The following is a 19161-nucleotide window of genomic DNA, read 5'->3' on the forward strand; positions in this document are numbered from 1 at the left end:
GTTTTACATATTATGTTTTCTATTAATATAACTAATAGCATTATGACAAATGAGATTATTTAAATTTATAAATATTTTATTATAATTTTTTTAAATATAAATATAATGATACTAATAGGATCCAAAACATGCTACTGTCTATGGTAGCGCCGACAGTTTCCCTGCTCAGGAAATATCTGCACCGTTGGATGATGTGCTTAAAAAAATCGAGATGAAGGGTAGGGATCAAACATTAACGGCACTGCCCTACCAATTTGAATTCAAACGTTCCTCTTTCTCTCTCTTCATCTTTCTTTATAACGTTACGATTTCCGTTCTCCCCTTCTTCTTCCCTCTACACCCCTTCGCTGTTATCCCCTCCTATCTTTCTTCTTTCCTCTAAACCCAAGCCCTGCGCTTGCGCTCCTCTTATCCCCTCCTATTTCTCTGATTGTAGTAATAGTAGAAGATGGAGGATGGCAGACGAACAAAGGAAGAGCCTTGTAGGGTTTCCTTTCGAGACGGCCGTTTGGCGTCAAGAAAAGCTGAAGAAGCTGGTTTACCTTTTCACCCTCCCCCTTTCCATTCTTATTCGTTGAACCATCTTTGTTCTTCTAAAGAAACCCGTGTAGGTTTTCGTTGATTCTGACGCTTCTTGATCCCGAATCCTCTTCGTTACTGTTTTTTGATGGAAATCTTGTTGCTAGCCAGGGTTTTGATCTTTCTGCGCTATATGCTTGGGTTTCTTTGTGAGATTTTCTCTGTCTTGATGAAATATTTTATGGTATTTTTGGATCTTTTTATTTCTATTCCTCTCGTTTCTTTTGGTTCATGCTAAAGATCCGATTTCTCCAAGGGTTTTTTATAGTCAGTATTGCGTTGCTATTATTCTTGGGACACTGAGAGGAAATCTTGCGAAGAGGATCCTCTTCGCAAGATTTCTCTGTATTGCGTTGCTGTTTTGCTAAAGATTTCTCTGTCTTGCGATCCTCTTCGCTGTTAGCCCCTTCTATCGCTCTTCTTTCCTCTAAACCCAAGCCCTGCGCTTGCGCTCCTCTTATCCCCTCCTATTTCTCTGGTAGTAGTAAAAGCAGAAGACGGAGGATGGCAGACGAACAAAGGACTTGTAGGGTTTCCTTTCGAGACGGCCGTTTGGCGTCAAGAAAAGCTGAAGAAATTGATTCACCTTTTCACCCTCCCCGTTTCCATTCTTATTCGTTGAACCATCTTTGTTCTTCTAAAGAAAACCGTGGAGGTTTCGTTGATTCTGAAGGTTCTTGATCCTGAAGCCTCTCTTCTGATTGTTTCTTTACTGTATTTTGATGGAAATCTTGTTGCTAGCCAGGGTTTTGATCTTTCTGCTCCGTATGCTTGGGTTTCTTTGTGAGATTTTCGCTGTCTTAATGAAATCTTTTATGGTAATTTTGGATCTTTTTTATTTCTTTTCCTCTGATTTCTTTTGGTTCATGCTAAAGATCCGATTTCTCCAAAGGCTTTTTTTAGTCAGTATTGCGTTGCTATTATTCTTGGGACATTGAGAGGAAATCTTGATCCAATTTTGTAGCTTTGAGGCGATCAGAAGCTGCCAGTTGGCTCGAGAGCATCCTCGGACCGCTTGGATTGCCTCCGCAGCCCACTGAGAAGGAGTTCGTATCCTGCTTGAGGAGTGGCATCGTCCTATGCAATGCCATCAACAGGATCCAGCCTGGTGCTGTTCCGAAGGTACTGTTGTCACCCGATTTTGATCCTTCTCATGATTGTGACATCCGATTTGTTTTTACTATTATCCGACTTGCTCTTTCTTCATGATGAATTGTGAAGGTTGTTGCTAGTCAATCGGTTGGCACTGCCTGGGACATCCAACCTTTACCTGCCTATCAGTACTTTGAGAACGTTCGCAACTTCCTAGTTGCTGTGGAGGATCTCAAGCTTCCCAGCTTCGAGGCTTCAGATCTTGAAAGGGTTAGAGTCAATAATTTATGAACACAAAATTACTTTCTTTGTTCTGTTTTTCTTTTCTTTGAATAACAATATTTTTCTTGGAACAGGACACTGTGGAAGCCGGTTCAGCAGTCAAAATTGTGGATTGCATCCTTGCCTTGAAAAATTTTCATGAACTCCAGCAATCTAATGGAGAGAATGGACCCTGGAAACATGTCAAATCTCCAATAGTTCCATGGTCTTTTGGTCAATTGAGGTCGCCCGTTTTCTCTTCGGGATCAGTCAACGCTAGATGCTTAGACATGTCAGCAACTGCTGAGAAACCACAACTAGTGAAGAACATGGATCAATGTAAACAGGGTAAGTTTTGTCTCCTAAAACTTTAATTATCTATGGTGTCACTGTAGACTGTAGCTTCTGGAGGTTTTCCATCATGAGAAGTGTATTTTATTCATATTAGGCCAATGGTTACTGATCTACAACGTTTTCTGAGAGTACTTCTCCATTGTTGGTAATTTCTTATTTGTTTAAATGCAGTGGATTCCCTTGTATCAATGCTTTCAGATTTGATGTTTAATTCAAAGGAGAACATTGATCAAAGCCTTATAGAGTCATGGAATAAAGGAAAAACAGTAATACTTCTTGTCTCTCAACTTATCATTTGATGTAGTGGTTACACGAGATATGCCTACATTTCATCTGAAAACACTTTCCTTGTTGCAGGATCATGTCAAGCTATTTAGCAAGATCATGTCAAGTTGTTTGGAAGGACAGCAGGTACATAATGTGATGATAAACCTATTGTAGTAGTAATTTATAGCAAAAAAATCCTTCCATTATGACATGAGTAAGAACCAAAGTTGTGTAGAATTTTACTGCATTTATGAAACTGAGAAAATAAGAGGTTCAAAGACCTAAGAATAATGGCATTAGTTTAACTAATCTGGATGCCAGTCAACACATACTTCTAGTTTCCAGTTTTACCGTATTCCTCCCAGCTTCATCAGGCAATTTATGTTTTGCATCTTCTAAGAGGAACTTGCCTATAAAAGCAATGTGTTTCTCATGATTTTTTGCAAATATTCAATAATGCAAGAAAATCTATGACACACGAATCAAATTGCACCGTTAGATGCAACAAAGTGTATGAACAATCTGGGGTCGGCTGTGTGGGTCTCTTCCCACTATTAAGCTTCTTGTAAGGCAATATTCCTAAGTTCAGAAGTATCGAATATCTTTTATCATTTCTAGTAAAAGACCTTCTGTCTGACTCCACCTTTCATATTAGTCCTACTTGAATCATCCTTATCTAACTGTGGCATCTATAGGTAGCTTCTGATTCTGATGACCAGTCCTTAATCAATATGTTTATACTATTTTAAATGGTTTCTCTTATTCATCAAGACCATAGCTTGTTTATCATAAATCTGAATATATCATATTCTATATTCTCTTGGCAGTCCTAGAGGACCAATTTTGTCAACCTTGTTCCCGGCTAGGTCAACATCCATTTGACATGATCTCAATGATGTGTGTACAATGGACCTCAACTGCACCCTCCTGACAATACTTAATTGTAGATAAGGAACTAGATACTCAAGAAGATCCCTGCACTCTATGTTGACCCTAACAACAATATCTACTTTAAGGCACTATAGAGGTCACTTGTGGACATAGTGGTCTATCCCTACTAAACATAATTGTCATGCTAGGGGCACTATTATCACTTCTAGCAGGTACAACATTATGAGAAGCCTCTAGTGTGATTAACAATGGCCCCATACTACAGGATGACACTTCTAGCTCGCTAACAGTAGCCACGACTTGTGAGGCAACCACTAATACTTGAATAGAAACAACATGCAGTAGCTTTGAGGCCCATGGGATAACACCCTTGTTGAAGAAGGAATTTTTTGAGTAAGGAGGGTAATTTGGTGATAGTAAATCGTATATCTATATGTATACATTTATTTATTTTATGGTTAACAATGCTTTCTCATGATAGGTCAAATGGACGAAGGGTGATTGTAGGGATATACGTGCAAGAATCTAAATTAGAAGGATATGTCTGCCATCTTAAAGTTAATATGAATGTCTCTGTATTTTCTGATTTTAATGGGATATAATATGCGATATCCAAAAAGGGAATGTGAAGCAAAGATAAAGTGAGCATGCCACACTTGGTTTTCCTTACACGTTCTTCTTGATGAGTGAAATTATGGCACTGTTTACTTACTGTTCAGTTTATAGTGGTATGATTGGCTTAAACAAGTCATGAGATTCATCTATTGTGCTTATGCATACAATTTTATTATACCTGCTGCACATCAACATGCATAGTCTACAAAAGATTATTCATAATTTATCGAATTTGGTCCATATGCCATTCTACAACATACTTAAATGAGTGGACAAGACATTTCGGTTTTTTCCTATTATTTGGTATTTAATAAGAAATTTGAAAATTTATAGACACATTTGATGGATGATCTATATTTATATGCATCATGGCCCCCTAGTTGTTATTAGACACATTTTATTCATGGTTCATTAGATGTATATTTATATGCATCATGGCCTCCTAGTTGTTACTTTGATATTATAGGTGCTCAAGTTAAGTGGAAGACATTGTTGGCTGGGGTTGTTAAAATGCTATTTGATCATAGGCTGTGATCCTTGTAAGACTTAGATGGAGGGCCTAGGCATACAGATGGACGCCTATGAAAAGATAGCATGATAATAAAAATTCACTTATATAAATATAAATTAGATGCAAATGCTCTAATAATTCATAAGTTCTTATAAAGCGTATGATGTGTCATCTTTAGTAGTGTTTGCAAGAGGCATTCACATCATTAGGTGAAGGGAAGTACACAGAACCTCAAGGGCCCAATAAGCTTGTTCACTGCCACTCATAACTCTCTCTTTGTCTCTACATTCCATAAAATACTAATAAACTCTTAAATTCATGCAACAAATTCACATAAAATACAAAGAACAGTTGAAGCATTAAAGATTACATGATATGGTGTATACTAAATATCATCTTCTACATTTGACATGTTAGCAATTAGCACCATATCCCAACCAACCATTCATTTGAATCATTAATCTCATTTAATGAATAGGAAAGTCCGCAGAACCTTGAGGGCCTAATAAGCTTGTTCACCGCCACCCATGCAACGAATTCACTTTGTCTCTTTGTTCAATAAATACTAATTAGCTCTTAAATTCATGCAACGAATTCACATAAATACAAAGAACAATTGGAGAATTAAAGATTACATGATATGGTATATATTAAATATCATATATATATATATATATATATGTATGTATATATGTATATATATGTATGTATATATACATATATACATACATATATATACATATATACATACACATATATACATATATATGGATATATATATATATATATATATATATATATATATATATATATATATATATACACTTATAATTGATTTATATCATAAGGCTTTTCATAAGAGTACAAGTTTAGGAGAATTTAAGGTAATCGAATAAGATATTAATGCCATTCTTGAACATTCCTTTTTTCTGTCATTAACGTTCATCACATATCATGTAATTATTATGCTTGGAATTATATGCATCCTTAAAGGTTTTTCAAGTGCCAACTAATCCTTTAATGTGAATATTAGATATTCACTCATATAATTTTTGTTATATGTGACTGTTCTCCTGTTGGAAGTTTTCTTCTTCTCTTTATTTTAGTCTTGTTTAGATTTCAAAAGGCTAATGAGTTTCTCTAATACATTCACAAGTCGGAGTCAGTTCTTCAAGATCTTCTTTTGAAAGGAAATGTTATTGACAGTTGTTCAACCAAGGAAACATACAAGGTACATTTTCTTCATCTATCCAAATGCACTCAATAAATGAATTCAGAAATACTCATTTCAAAAGTCAATAGGTTACATATTATAATTTTTTCTTATAAAATTATAAATGCCACGAGTAACCTGCTGATACAACTGATAGGAAAATGTGCCCTAATTCTAGTAGGATTTGTTTTGCTGCAATGCTTGCCTGTGAAATACTGAAACCTGATTCTGGTTGATGCATGATTATTCTTGCTTACATGCATTTAAATAAATATCTTACTAAGCTTAATTTATTTTTGCCAACACCACTTATGATCTAAGATTACTGGATAACCCTATTGTCATGTATATGACAATTTTTGAGTACATATAGTTGCTACCACTTAAATAGCATAAATAGTGCTTTCCAAATACTTCTTGTGGAAAATACATGCTGGTTGTTGCTAGGAAATTCTAAACTTCATCTTTCCCTTTGGTTAACACTTGCCTATCGACACACTTTGTCAAAGTTAGCAAACTAATAATTGTGTGATTAAGCTAGCATTTCCAATGTTGTTCAAGTTGTTAAGTGATAAGGTCACTTAAGAGATCATATCTTGTGAAATATGTTAAGAAATCTATGAGAATTATTCTCCTAACAAGTTGACCAAATATGATTTACAACTTTACACAAGGACAGCATTGATTTAGTTGAAATTCTAAATGGTCATTTCAGAAAGCAGCTAGTTAAACTTAAGAATTGGATATTTGACTACAAGCTAAATGCTTTTTGAGTAGATCCTCATGTTTGCAAGTAGCATAATGGGATGCTTAGAAAAATTTAGTATTAGACAACTAAATATAAGCTATGGTAAAATCATAACTTATGACTTGACCAAGATTTTTTAGCTTCCTTTTGGGAGAAATTGAAGGTATAAACATTATCTACAGTCTACACTTTAAAATTGCAAGGGTGGAATACTTCACAGTTTATTTATAGTTATTTAGGGAACAAGTCATAAATGATTCTGAATAGACATCTAGATGCAGCCTGAGAGCATATATAGTCTCGAGACTCTGGACCACCACTTTTAGTGTTTAAAAATTTTCTTTGGCATGAGCCACCGAGAAACATTATATGATGTTTAACCCGTGTTACTTATTTTACATTGGATTTAACAGATATATAATGAAAAATATCTGGCCAATGGAAGCACAGTATTGTATTAATAACCTTGTGTTTCTTATAGGGATACACAAGATACCATGTCATCTTTTTGTGTTTGTTGACAGTAACAATCAACACAATAAACTATTACATTACCTTTAAAACTGCTAATGACATGCTGCATTTTTACACAGTGAATGTTGGACAGACAATCTAAAGATGATACCTTGCCTATACCCATTTCCTTAATAATATTCATGATAGTAGAAAAGTTTGGTCCACTGAAAACAAGTTGGAATGATGAACAATTGATAATTCACCATCTTGAATTAGATAATCTAAAACATTTATTTGGTGTTGCAGTGTTGTAGCTTTTGTTTGAGAGAAGGTGATTGTGATCACTGGTATAAACTGGAAGAACAAGAGAAGGAATTAATGGTAAACATGTGCTTTGTGCTCTTATAAATCAAGACGTTGGATGCTTTTATCTGTCACATGTACTAAAAGTTGCATATTCATTTATTTTATCATGTTTTTAAATGTAAAAATTTATTTTATTTTCACTCTGATGGAAAAACAAGAGAATTAAATGATCTTGTCAAAATTATACATATACATACATATATATTTTCAAAGATGAAGCACTCTTTCTTAGAAAATGTTAATTGATAAAAGAATCTTTCTTAGGAAACATGATCACATTATGAGATGTATGTTAAAAATAATTTGAACCCATATGATACTTCACAAGTTACTAGTTCATCGACATTTAAAGAAATATACATGAGATTCATATATCGGGTGGTTCTTTGGGCATTGGGATAGTTGAAATTTTATCGACAAGGTGAATAAAGTTTAATTTTCAGTTAATTTCACCTTCTGCTAAGTTTTAAAGTGATAGGAAGACAATACTTAAGAAATAAAACAATTATACATATGTTGCAAGCATCTCCTACTGTTTTCTGGGCACAGGTCACCAAGCTACACTAGACACCCAATTGTTTCATAACCTTATTTTTCTACAATCAGATGGAATGGCATGTGGTCCTGGTGTGTGTGCAACCTTCACAAAGTTTCATTTGAGTGGTCCCATGCCCAAGTCCACTGGTTGGCACAATCTCAATTTTTATGAATAGGCTGAGAATAAACCTTGTGGACAAAAAACCATGCTTGCATGTTTAATAGGTATAAGCTTCTATCTGTAATAAGATTGAGCAGAAAATCTCCATTAGTTTTTTATTGCAACTTATGGAATAATTATAGACTATTCCAAGAATCAGATAAGTTCACTTATTAAAGAATCAGATAAACTCTTCAGTCTTTTTATGTGTCTCTTCTTATAGAATCATCATCCAAATTGATTTGTTCTCATTAATTAATCTTATACATGTTATTTTTGTGCATGCTTGTTTGACTATTTTTCAATTTTCTTGAAGCATTTCACTTGCTTTGCAGGAATTAAAAGCTCTGTTATCAGAAACCAGAGTGCAGTTCATAACTCTACAGACCCAACTGCAAAATGATTTTACAGAACTAGGTAGGCAAGTGATTGCTTGTCATTGTATAGTTGCCATCCTACATTGATATTTTCTAGGGCAATCTAGTATCACTCACTTAGTGTACATGAGTTTTTACTGAGCTTCATTTGCACATGAAGTCCAAAAGCTATGTGCAACATTTGGAAAATCGACATAAGTGTGAGCTTCTGTGTAGATTTTGCAGTATTTGCCTGCTCAATTTCTAAAATGCTGTCCACATCATCTAGGAATCCAGATTCATGAGCTCTCAGTTGGCGCTTCTGGATATCATCAGGCAATCAAAGAAAATAGACATTTATATAACATTCTTCAAGAACTAAGAGGTACATTTGCCTTGTAGTCTGTTTTCTCAGAATATATGATCAAGAAAGATCTCACTTCCTTTCTTCAGGAAATATTCGAGTGTTTTGCAGGATCAGGCCAATCCTCAAATTTGAAGCAAAAAGTTGTATAGAATACATTGGAAATGATGGTTCTTTGATGATTTTTGATCCATGCAAGTCACAAAATACACGCAAAATATTCCAGTTCAATAAAGTATTTGGTCCAGCTACTACTCAAGGTAAGGTTCTTAGATTTGTTCATCATTTTGCTGTTCTTAAAGTTTCTGATGAAGATTAACAGTAAGTTTGATATACATTCTGACTGTGCAGGTGAAGTATACAGGGAAACTCAATCTTTAATAAGATCTGTCATGGATGGTTACAATGTCTGCATATTTGCTTATGGGCAGACAGGGGCTGGTAAAACATATACCATGGTATTAACTTATTTGAATTTTTATGCTTTTCTGTTCTTTAAGTTTTATGTATAATTCTGGAAATTGGTCACCATTCATTTGTGTTTGTGTCGTGCAATAGTGTGGCTCATCAAACGGATCATGTGAGGAATTGGGGATCAATCACATGGCACTGAATGATCTCTTTCAGATATCAAGCATTCGAGAGGATATTAAATATGATATCCATGTCCAGATGGTTGAAATATATAACGAGCAAGTCCGGGATCTTCTTGCAGAAGATGGAGCAAACACAAAATATCCTTTTATGCTAATTTTTTTTTCTTTCCAACTGGATTCTGGTTAGATATCATAAGTTATTTTGATTTGTTGATTAACCATAGTAATACATTAGAGATCATGAATTGCTCAGGCAATGGTGGGTTGAGCATTCCAAATGCTAGTATTCGGGGTGTGCAGTCTACTGCTGATGTTCTTAACTTGATGAAACTGGGTGAGAAAAACCGAGCCTTTAGCTCAACTGCAATGAACCATAGAAGCAGCCGTTCTCACAGGTTGTCATAGAATTTTTCTCATTCTAGATACTCATTTTATGCCTAGTTGTATTTCTATTCATACTCATAGTGATCTTAGGAGATGTTTTATGCTTGTATGCAGTGTCTTGACAGTACATGTGCATGGTAAAGACATTTCTGGCAACACAACACGCAGTTGCCTGCATCTAGTTGACCTTGCAGGTAGTGAGAGAGTGGACAAATCAGAAGTCACAGGTGACCAACTGAAGGAGGCACAACATATCAACAAGTCCCTTTCTTGTTTGGGAGATGTTATTACTGCCTTAGCTCAGAAGAATTCACATATTCCTTACAGAAATAGCAAGCTTACACAACTGCTACAGAACTCATTAGGTTATAAACAGAACCAATATTCTGTTTCTTTCATTAAAAAAAAAAATCAGTGTCATCTAAAATTCTAAATATTGTTTTCCTATTTTGTTGTAGGTGGAAATGCAAAGATGTTAATGTTTGCTCATGTAAGCCCAGAATCTGATTCTCATGGAGAGACAATTAGTACCTTTAAGTTTGCACAAAGAGCATCCACTGTTGAACTTGGCGCTCCTCATCAAAACAAGGAAAGCAGTGAAATCCGGAATCTGAAAGAACAGGTAAATTTTGTGTAACGTCATTAGTTTAATCTAAAATTTTCTTGTGGCATAGATAATGATCCTTGACTTTTATATGCAATAGTTAACTGTGATTTTAATATCCAAGCTTGTAGATAAATCCACTTCTGTGTTTTAAATTGTTCTGATACACTACAGCTGTCTTCTACCAGAAGCACAAGATCTGGTTGTATTTTGTAAGATAATTTAAGATCTGTCAATTACCCTAGTAGGCTTCAAATTGGAATATCTAGATATGGGTTGCTAATATTGTAAGATAATTGAATGACCTGTCGTTTACCCAATTATATTTTGAATTAGCAATCTATAACTATACTCAGTATGGCTAACAAGTATTGTGCCAATGTCTAACAGTGATCCATATTAATGTGTAATGATCAATATTAGAAAGAAGCATTCCAATCTATAACAGTGAACTAATGATCTAACTTTCTTGTTTCTTTTTTAATAAAGAAAAGAAAATGGACTCTAATGTATAAGCAAGAGAGATTGTTGCGCACCATCCATGATTAAACTTTTGCAGCCTTTCTTGTTCTTACTCCATACATGATGTTAGTAGTATATGAATTTAGACATAAAAGAACAGTCAGAAACAGTTTGTCCAGTCTTCTAAGGCATAAGGCTTTGAACAATCTGGACTAGATTGAGATAGTTGCACTTGACCCAGATATTTTGAATATTGCAATTGGAGTTGCTTTAATTCATCTTAAGAGTCAATGCTTCAACATTAGAATGGATTGCAAACACAGAAGTCACCAAGTGAATAACTTGCATTGTGGTGATCCTCGAACTCACATGATGGTTAGACATGATGAAACCATCATGGTTAGACATATGATGGTTATCCATAAGTTGCCCTTTCTTCGAATATTTGCTTTGCTCCTTTTAATTCATGTTTTCTGGGCACTACAGAATTTCTCTGACAGAGTCTGGTAATGATGGACTTACACAACCAAATCATATTGATATGAGCTATCTGCTTTTTTTCTATAAAAGTTTTTTTTATTCTGGCCAAATTCTCATTATATAGAGGACATCCAACAGTAGATGTTTTTGCAGATAGATAATCTCAACAAGGCTTTGATGATCAAGGAAGAGAAGTTCATGCATCCATATAAGCTAAAAGAGAATACACCTGTCTCAGAGAGGTCAAAACAAATGACGGACCATACTCCTCTATGTCCACGAAGACTGAGCATTGAGAATGGCAGTGTTCCAAAGGCTGGAACAACAGCCAACCCAGAGAGCAAAGTCTTGAAGTCCCCCATTTCAAGACTTAAATACACTACAGATGGTACCCTGACTTGTAACAGAAGATTAAGTTCGGAAGGATTGAGTTGTGAAAGTAATCAGAAAGAGCATGAAAGCTCAGTTTCACATGTAAGCAGCAGCCTTCAACTATAGGCTTCCTATTTGATTTATTCTATCCAGAGTGCTCTGATGAATTTTTTCTTCTATGTTGCAGCTATGTTCAAACATCGGTCCCGAAGCCAATGCAAGCTTGAACAGTGAGAACTTTGTAGCTGGTACCAAGTATTTCCAACAATCTTCCCCAAGTACTTGTAATACATATACACAGAGTAGGCTGCCAAGGATCGCGAGCAGTTGTACACTTGACAAAGATTCACTTAACCAAACCAGAAAATTGGAGGAGGCCACACCAAATAAGATCAATTCAGTCACCAAGTTAGACACCAGAGATTCCAATAAAGGTGCTATCAGTAAAGGATCTAACATAAGAAAATCCTTGCAGAGCCTTGGCAGACTAATAAATGGTTCTGAGAGAAGGTAACCTGATCACACATAACATTTCTACCATAACTGATCAACCTATTTTTATGAGTAGATTGGGAAGTGAGTGCTCTTTATGCAGCATCAATATTATGATTTGTGTGTTTTTATTTTTTTTAATTTTTTGTTCAGGAACAATCAATGTCAAACAGAAACAGTATCTTCAAAATTTGTCAGGAACACTGACATCAACGAAAAGTCACCAGTTACTGCAGATGCCAGGTTAAGGAGGAGACAATCTTTGACTAACCTAGAAACATTAGGTTTGAGTGCATCAAGGAGATCATCACTTGGTGGAAAATCAGTTGATTCAGGTGAGTAGAAATCTATTTTCTTCTTTTTCAATTCCATCTTTTATATAACTAGCAAAATGGCAATTCATGTCGTGCAAACAATGAGTTCACATCATATGATCAAGGCGAAAAGTGTCTTCGTTAAAGTTTTTCTCAACTTTAACATTATGCAGAAATGTTTCTTCAGCATCGAGAGATTTTTTTTTCTTGTGTCTAGCTGTTCAGACTGTAGAAACACCATCCTCTTGAGTTGCTTTTTAATTTCAACCTTGCAGAAATGTAAACCTTAGCAACTTCTCATGCAATCATCTTAATTTATGTACCCAATACAATAGCAAATCATGATGACAAAAACATGTCATCATTCTTCGTTACCTTCAGGCCTGTACAATCCTTCTCATTCTTCTTATTCTGCTTTTATGACCTTAGGTCAATCACATCTGATCCATATGTTGATGCTCGCTCTACCACATGCAATTCTAAAGACAACTCTATCACACACTGTATATTTTTTGCTGTCGAACCAAAATTTAAATCCTTGATCAGTACAATGTTTCTTTTAATATGCTCTCATATGGAGATTCAGTCTGACATTGATTCCTTCTTAGGTTCAAAGAATCTCCAAACTGCAAGGACCCCGCCACGAGCCCGTCCATCCGGGAAGGTAACAAAGAGATGGTTATGAACACAGGACTCAAAGAAAGAGTTCAGTTTTATCATGGAATTGTTTCACAATGGAAGCAGCCACCAGGATTGCTTCTTTGGAGAAAGATGTTGAGCAAATAACATGAAAAGGATTGCCTTGTACTGTTGTATCAGCACAAACTTAAGCAAGCCCATAGTCTCACCACGGCAGAGCAGTAGCTGACACACAAATCATGTGAATCATTCATTCATCTGGAGTTTTGTCTCCGGCGAACAATGACTATAGTAATGTAACCCATCTTGCATTTGCTGTTCGCAGGTGAAGCTTGGTGTTATTAGAGTTATATTAGCTTGATCTTGTTCTTAGAAATAAGATGGAACAGCTCCCAAATTGGCAGCTTTTCTTGTACTCTATGCTCCCAAAATCTGTGCCCGTCAAAGAAGCAAACTCATTTCTCTTCTTAAATCAGAAGTTAATTATAGAATATCCATGTGCTCCTTTTAAGTTAATTTAAATTTTTATCCACCTTAAATGCTACAACACCTTATTATTTGTTGTTTTTTCTTAAATAAATATACATCCTCTACTTATCTCATTTCTGTAGTTTAGTCATAGATTTTCTTATTTGTACATCCTCTGCGATTGTATGGTTAGATAGAATGGTATGATTGCTACAACATATTACTTGAAAAACAAGTTGGGTCGAATTAATTTCATCCAATCGAACTGACAACAACTTTGACCTTATCACAATCCAAGCCGACTCGATTTGTTCTGATTCATCTCTAATATGGTAATTTTTGTAAACCAGTTATATTATCATTAACAAACATGTTAAAAACTGTTGGGTCCAGCCTATACTTGAGCTTGGACAAATTTGGGTCACGAGAAAAGAGGAGAGAAAAATAGCGAAAGAAAGATTAGGTTTTTGAGTTTTTTTGCTTAATGATCGGTGGTCAAACGTTGTCAGTTTCGGCCCAAATTTTATGTGGAGAATCATTGCAGCAAACTCTACAATCCTAACGGTGTTGATCTGCAGTTTATCCTCTCTAAGGTATTTTCCTGTGATATCTATTTTGTGAGATCTAGAATTCTTTTTTGAGGAGATCCATTCTATACGATGAAGATATGCTATTCTTGAGCCAAGATCTATGATCTTGATGTTATTCTGATCCTCTAGTTATTCTAGAGAAGACCTACTGTAAACCTGTTATCATTATTATTGATAGTGGAAGTTTGAGGTGGACTACGGTCCCGTGGTTTTTCCCACATTGGGTTTTCCACATTAAAAAGATTTGGTCTCACTGTGTGATTGATTATTTGCTCTATTGTTTATGCTGTGCTGGTTGATATTTATATTTGGATATCAAGTTGATATTTTTGATGATCAACCCATTTTGATACACAAAGAGGGAAAAAAATATTCCGCTTTAACAGGTTTCTTCCCAACAAGTGGTATCAGAGCATCAGGTTGTTTGGTGCTAGTTTTCTTGTGTGATTGAAATGGAGCAGTCAGATGATATGTTTAAATTGAACTCATCAAATTATTCCACTTGGATGCATCTGATGAAAGATTTGCTCTATTGCAAAGATTTATATAAGCCTATCAAGGTTAAAGATAAACCTTCTACTATGGACGATGAAAAATGGGAAGTTCAACATAGAAAAGCTGTTGCCTATATTAGAAGATGGATGGATATAAACTTGCATGAGCATATTTCTGATGAAACCAGAGCTGATGTTGTTTGGCAAAGGTTAGAAAATCTCTTTGCGAAAAAGACAGTGGGAAATAGAATTTCTCTCCTCAGAAGGCTTGTAAATTTGAAGTATAAAGATGGTGGTAACATTGTTAAGCACATAAGCCTATTTCAGAGTCTTGCAAACAAGTTGGTTGCTATGAAAATGAATATAGATAATGAGATGCAGGGATTGCTACTTCTCAGCTCTTTACCAGAAAGTTGGGAAACGTATGTGGTGACTATTTGTAACTCTACGCCAGAGGGGACTCTAACTATAGATATGGTTAAAGACAGTTTGCTAAATGAAGATGCTAGAAGGAAAGAACATGGTGAATCTTCTTTTGGGGCATTTGTTACTGAAAAACAAGAAAGACGTGGAAGAAGTCATAGTAGAAATCCACATGGTTATAGAGGAAGATCCAAGTCTAGAAGATATATCAAATGTTTTCACTGTAATAGGCCAGGTCACATGAAGAAAGAGTGTAGGTTTTGGAAGCGAGAACAGAATGAAATGAAGAAAAATGAGAAAGAGACCAATACAATTACTACTGAAGGTAATATCACTATTGTCTGTGATGAAGGTTGTGTTAGCCTTGTAGCTCAGGATAGTAATTGGGTAATTGACTCTGGTGCTTCATTTCATGTCACTTCTCATGGTGATTTCTTTAGATCTTACACTGCTGGTAATTTTGGTAATGTCAAAATGAGAAACAATGGTACATCTAAGATTGTGGGTATTGGAGATATTTGCTTGGAGACCAGTATTGGGAGCAAATTAATACTCAAAGATGTAAGGCATGTTCCAGATATTCGTCTTAACTTGATATCTACAGGTAGACTTGATGATGAGGGTTTTGCATATTATTTTGGTGAAAGCAAATGGAAACTCACTAAAGGTTCTCTGATTATGGTGAAAGGAAAGAAGATTAACTCTTTTTATGTCATGGAACCTAAGCTATATAAAAGAGAGATTAATGCAATTCAAAAAGGTAAAAGTATAGATCTTTGGCATAAGAGGCTTGGACATATCAACGAGAAGGGACTTCAAACTCTTGCTAGAAAGTAGTTTTTACCAGAGTTGCAAGGTACATCTCTTAAATCTTGTGATCATTGCTTAGCTAGAAAAACACATAGAGTTACATTTCAGACATATCCATCATCTAGAAGATCAGATGTTATTGATTTAGTTCATAATGATGTTTGTACTCTTGGAGGTTCTCTTTATTTTGTTACTTTTATTGATGACCATTCTAGAAAAGTGTGGGCTTTTGCTTTGAAATCTAAAGACCAGGTACTCGATGCTTTCAAGGAGTTTCATGTCAGTGTTGAAAGAGAAACTGGCAGAAAACTAAAGTGTATTCGATCATATAATGGTGATAAGTACAGGGGTCCTTTTGAGAATTATTGCAGGTTTCATGGTATCAGGCTTGAGAAAACAGTTCCTAAAACTCCTCAACAGAACGGTGTGGCAGAAAGGATGAACAGAACCATTGAAGAAAGGATTAGGTGTATGCTTTCTCACGCCAAGTTACCAAAGTCATTTTGGGGGGAGGCTATAAGAACTACAGTTGACCTGATAAATCTTTCTCCATCAGTTCCTCTGCAAGGTGATGTTCCAAAGAGAGTATGGGGAGGAAAAGATATATCTTATAATCACTTAAAAGTCTTTGGCTGTAAAGCATTTGTTCATATTCCCAAAGATGAGAGGTCCAAGCTTGATAGTAAAGCAAAAGCATGTATCTTCTTGGGATATGGTCATGAAGAGTTTGGGTACAGATTATGGGATCCAGTGAACAAGAAGATTATTAGAAGCAGAGATATTGTGTTTCTTGAAGATCAATTGTTTGATGATGGTGATAATATTGAGAAGCCAGAAACCTCTGTTTATATTCCTTGGAGTTGGGGTCCAGTTCCTTCACCTATAGTTCATGATGATCATGGGGGAGATGAACAAGAAGATTGTGGTGAGAATACCAGTGATGATACTCCTACAGTTGATGATGCTGAACCAACTGAACAAGCACCTCCACCACCAGTTGAGATTCCATTGAGAAGATCCACTAGAGAGTGACAACCATCTACCAGATATCCTCCACATGAGTATGTTATGCTTACTAACGGGGGAGAGCTAGAAACTTACCAAGAAGCTATTCTACATGAGAATAAGAATGAGTGGGTTAAAGCCATGAAAGAAGATATGAGATCTTTGCATGAGAACCACACCTATGACTTGGTAAAGTTGCCTAAAGAGAAGAAAGCTCTCAAGAATAAGTGGGTTTATAAATTGAAGACTGAAAATAATAGCTCACAACAGAGATACAAGGCACGACTAGTTGTGAAAGGATTCAGTCAGAAGAAAGGTATTGACTTTGAAGAAATTTTTTTCCAGTTATGAAAATGTCCTCTATCCGAGTTGTTCTTGGTTTGGTTGCCCGCTTGAATTTAGAAGTTGAGCAATTTGATGTAAAAATAGCATTTCTTCATGGTGACTTAGAAGAAGAAATTTACATGGAGCAACCAGAAGGTTTCAAAGTCAAGGGAAAAGAAAATCTGGTATGTAAGCTTAAGAAAAGCTTATATGGACTCAAACAGACACCTAGACAGTGGTATAAGAAGTTTGATTCATTTATGATAAACCAAGGGTATGATAGAACCACATCTGATCATCGTGTGTTTATGAAGAAATTTTCAGATGATGATTTTATTATTTTACTACTATATGTTGATGATATGCTGATTGTTGGCCATGATGTTGGAAAAGTTGAAAAGCTTAAAAAAGAGCTAAGTAACTCTTTTGCCATGAAAGACTTGGGATCGGTGAAACAAATACTTGGCATGAAGATTCTTCGTGATAGGAAGAAAAGGAAGATTTGGCTATCTCAGGAGACTTACATTGAAAAGGTTCTTGAAAGATTCAACATGAGTAAAGACAAAGCAGTTTGTTCCCCACTTGCAGGTCATTTCAAGCTTAATTCGAAACAATGTCCTACAAGTGAGAAAGAAAAAAAAGAAATGTCCAGAGTACCTTACTCATCTGCAGTAGGCAGTTTGATGTATGCTATGGTTTGTACTAGGCCAGATATAGCTTATGCAGTTGGAGTTGTCAGCCGATTTCTCTCTAATCCTGGAAAGGAAAATTGGGCAGTAGTGAAATGGATATTAAGATATCTAAAAGGTACTTCCAGGTTGTGTTTATGTTTTGGCAGTGATGAACCTATGTTAGAAGGCTACAGAAGTCCACTTCAGGATTCTTGATGACATATGTAAGAGGAGCAGTCTCTTGACAGTCTAAGTTACAGAAGTGTGTTGCTCTATCAACCACAGAAACAGAATATATAGCAGTTACTGAAGCCTGTAAGGAAACTTTATGGATGAAAAAGTTTCTACAAGAATTGGGCTTGAAACAGGAAGGATATACTGTTTATTGTGACAGTCAGAGTGCCATTCACCTCTCCAAGAATTCAACATATCATTCTAGATCCAAGCATATTGATGTGAGATATCACTGGATTCATGATGTGCTTGAGATGAAAGAATTACAGTTGGAAAAAGTGCATACTAATGAGAATGGATCAGATATGTTGACAAAGTCTTTGCCTAAGGAGAAGGTTGAAGCATGTAGGTGAAGAGCGGGCTTGGTACAGCCCACCATATGAGCTGGAGGGGGAGAATTGTTGGGTCCAACCCATATGTGGGCTTGGACAAATTTGGGCCATGAGCCCAAATCAAAGAAATCAAGAGAGAAAGGGCAAAATTGGGTGACGGCAGCGTGTGCAGATCAGATTGCAGCGTGCAGCGTGCGGCATGTAGAGAAAAGAGGAGAGAAAAATAGAGAGAGAAAGATTAGGTTTCTAAGTTTTCTGCTAGACGATCGGTGGTTAAACGTTGTTAGTTTCGGCCCAAATTTTATGTGGAGAATCCTTGTAGCAAACTCTACAATCCTAACGGTGTTGATCTGCAGTTTACCCTCTCTAAGGTACTCTCCTGTGATATCCACTTTGTGAGACCTAGAATTCTTTTTTGAGGAGATCCATCCTATATGATGAAGATATGTTATTCTTGAGCCAAGATCTATGATATTGATGTTATTCTGATCCTCTAGTTATTCTAAAGAAGACCTACTGTAAACCTGTTATCATTATTATTGATAGTGGAAGTTTGAGATGGACTACGGTCCCGTGGTTTTTCCCACATTGAGTTTTTCACGTTAAAAAGATTTGGTCTCATTGTGTGATTGATTATTTGCTCTATTATTTATGCTGTGCTGGTTGATATTTACATTTGGATATCGAATTGGTATTT

The 19161-nt window shown here is 35.7% G+C and overlaps 1 protein-coding gene across 1 annotated transcript; it reads left to right on the forward strand.

Moving 5' to 3' along the window:
- Positions 1–348: 348 nt before the first annotated feature.
- LOC135593238 (kinesin-like protein KIN-14A) lies at positions 349–13583 on the forward strand. Its single transcript, XM_065083122.1, has 20 exons — positions 349–536; positions 1544–1701; positions 1801–1941; positions 2028–2280; positions 2458–2552; positions 2644–2697; positions 5727–5801; positions 7294–7368; positions 8386–8467; positions 8696–8791; positions 8860–9030; positions 9122–9228; positions 9329–9504; positions 9597–9761; positions 9865–10115; positions 10209–10372; positions 11450–11770; positions 11856–12178; positions 12314–12495; positions 13083–13583. The coding sequence occupies exons 1-20, from the start codon at positions 449–451 to the stop codon at positions 13157–13159; spliced, it is 3054 nt and encodes a 1017-aa protein (XP_064939194.1). The 5' UTR covers positions 349–448; the 3' UTR covers positions 13160–13583.
- The last annotated feature ends 5578 nt before the right edge of the window (positions 13584–19161 follow it).

Source organism: Musa acuminata, chromosome BXJ1-9 (genome assembly GCF_036884655.1).
Source record: "Musa acuminata AAA Group cultivar baxijiao chromosome BXJ1-9, Cavendish_Baxijiao_AAA, whole genome shotgun sequence".
NCBI classification, from domain to species: domain Eukaryota; kingdom Viridiplantae; phylum Streptophyta; class Magnoliopsida; order Zingiberales; family Musaceae; genus Musa; species Musa acuminata.

Bases quoted from the DNA above. Each gene is read 5' to 3' on its own strand.
- LOC135593238 (XM_065083122.1), top strand. From the start codon at position 449: ATGGAGGATGGCAGACGAACAAAGGAAGAGCCTTGTAGGGTTTCCTTT. The intron at 2,281-2,457 runs GTAAGTTTTGTC...GTTTAAATGCAG, and splicing joins CATGGATCAATGTAAACAGG to TGGATTCCCTTGTATCAATG. The intron at 10,116-10,208 runs GTTATAAACAGA...ATTTTGTTGTAG, and splicing joins ACTGCTACAGAACTCATTAG to GTGGAAATGCAAAGATGTTA.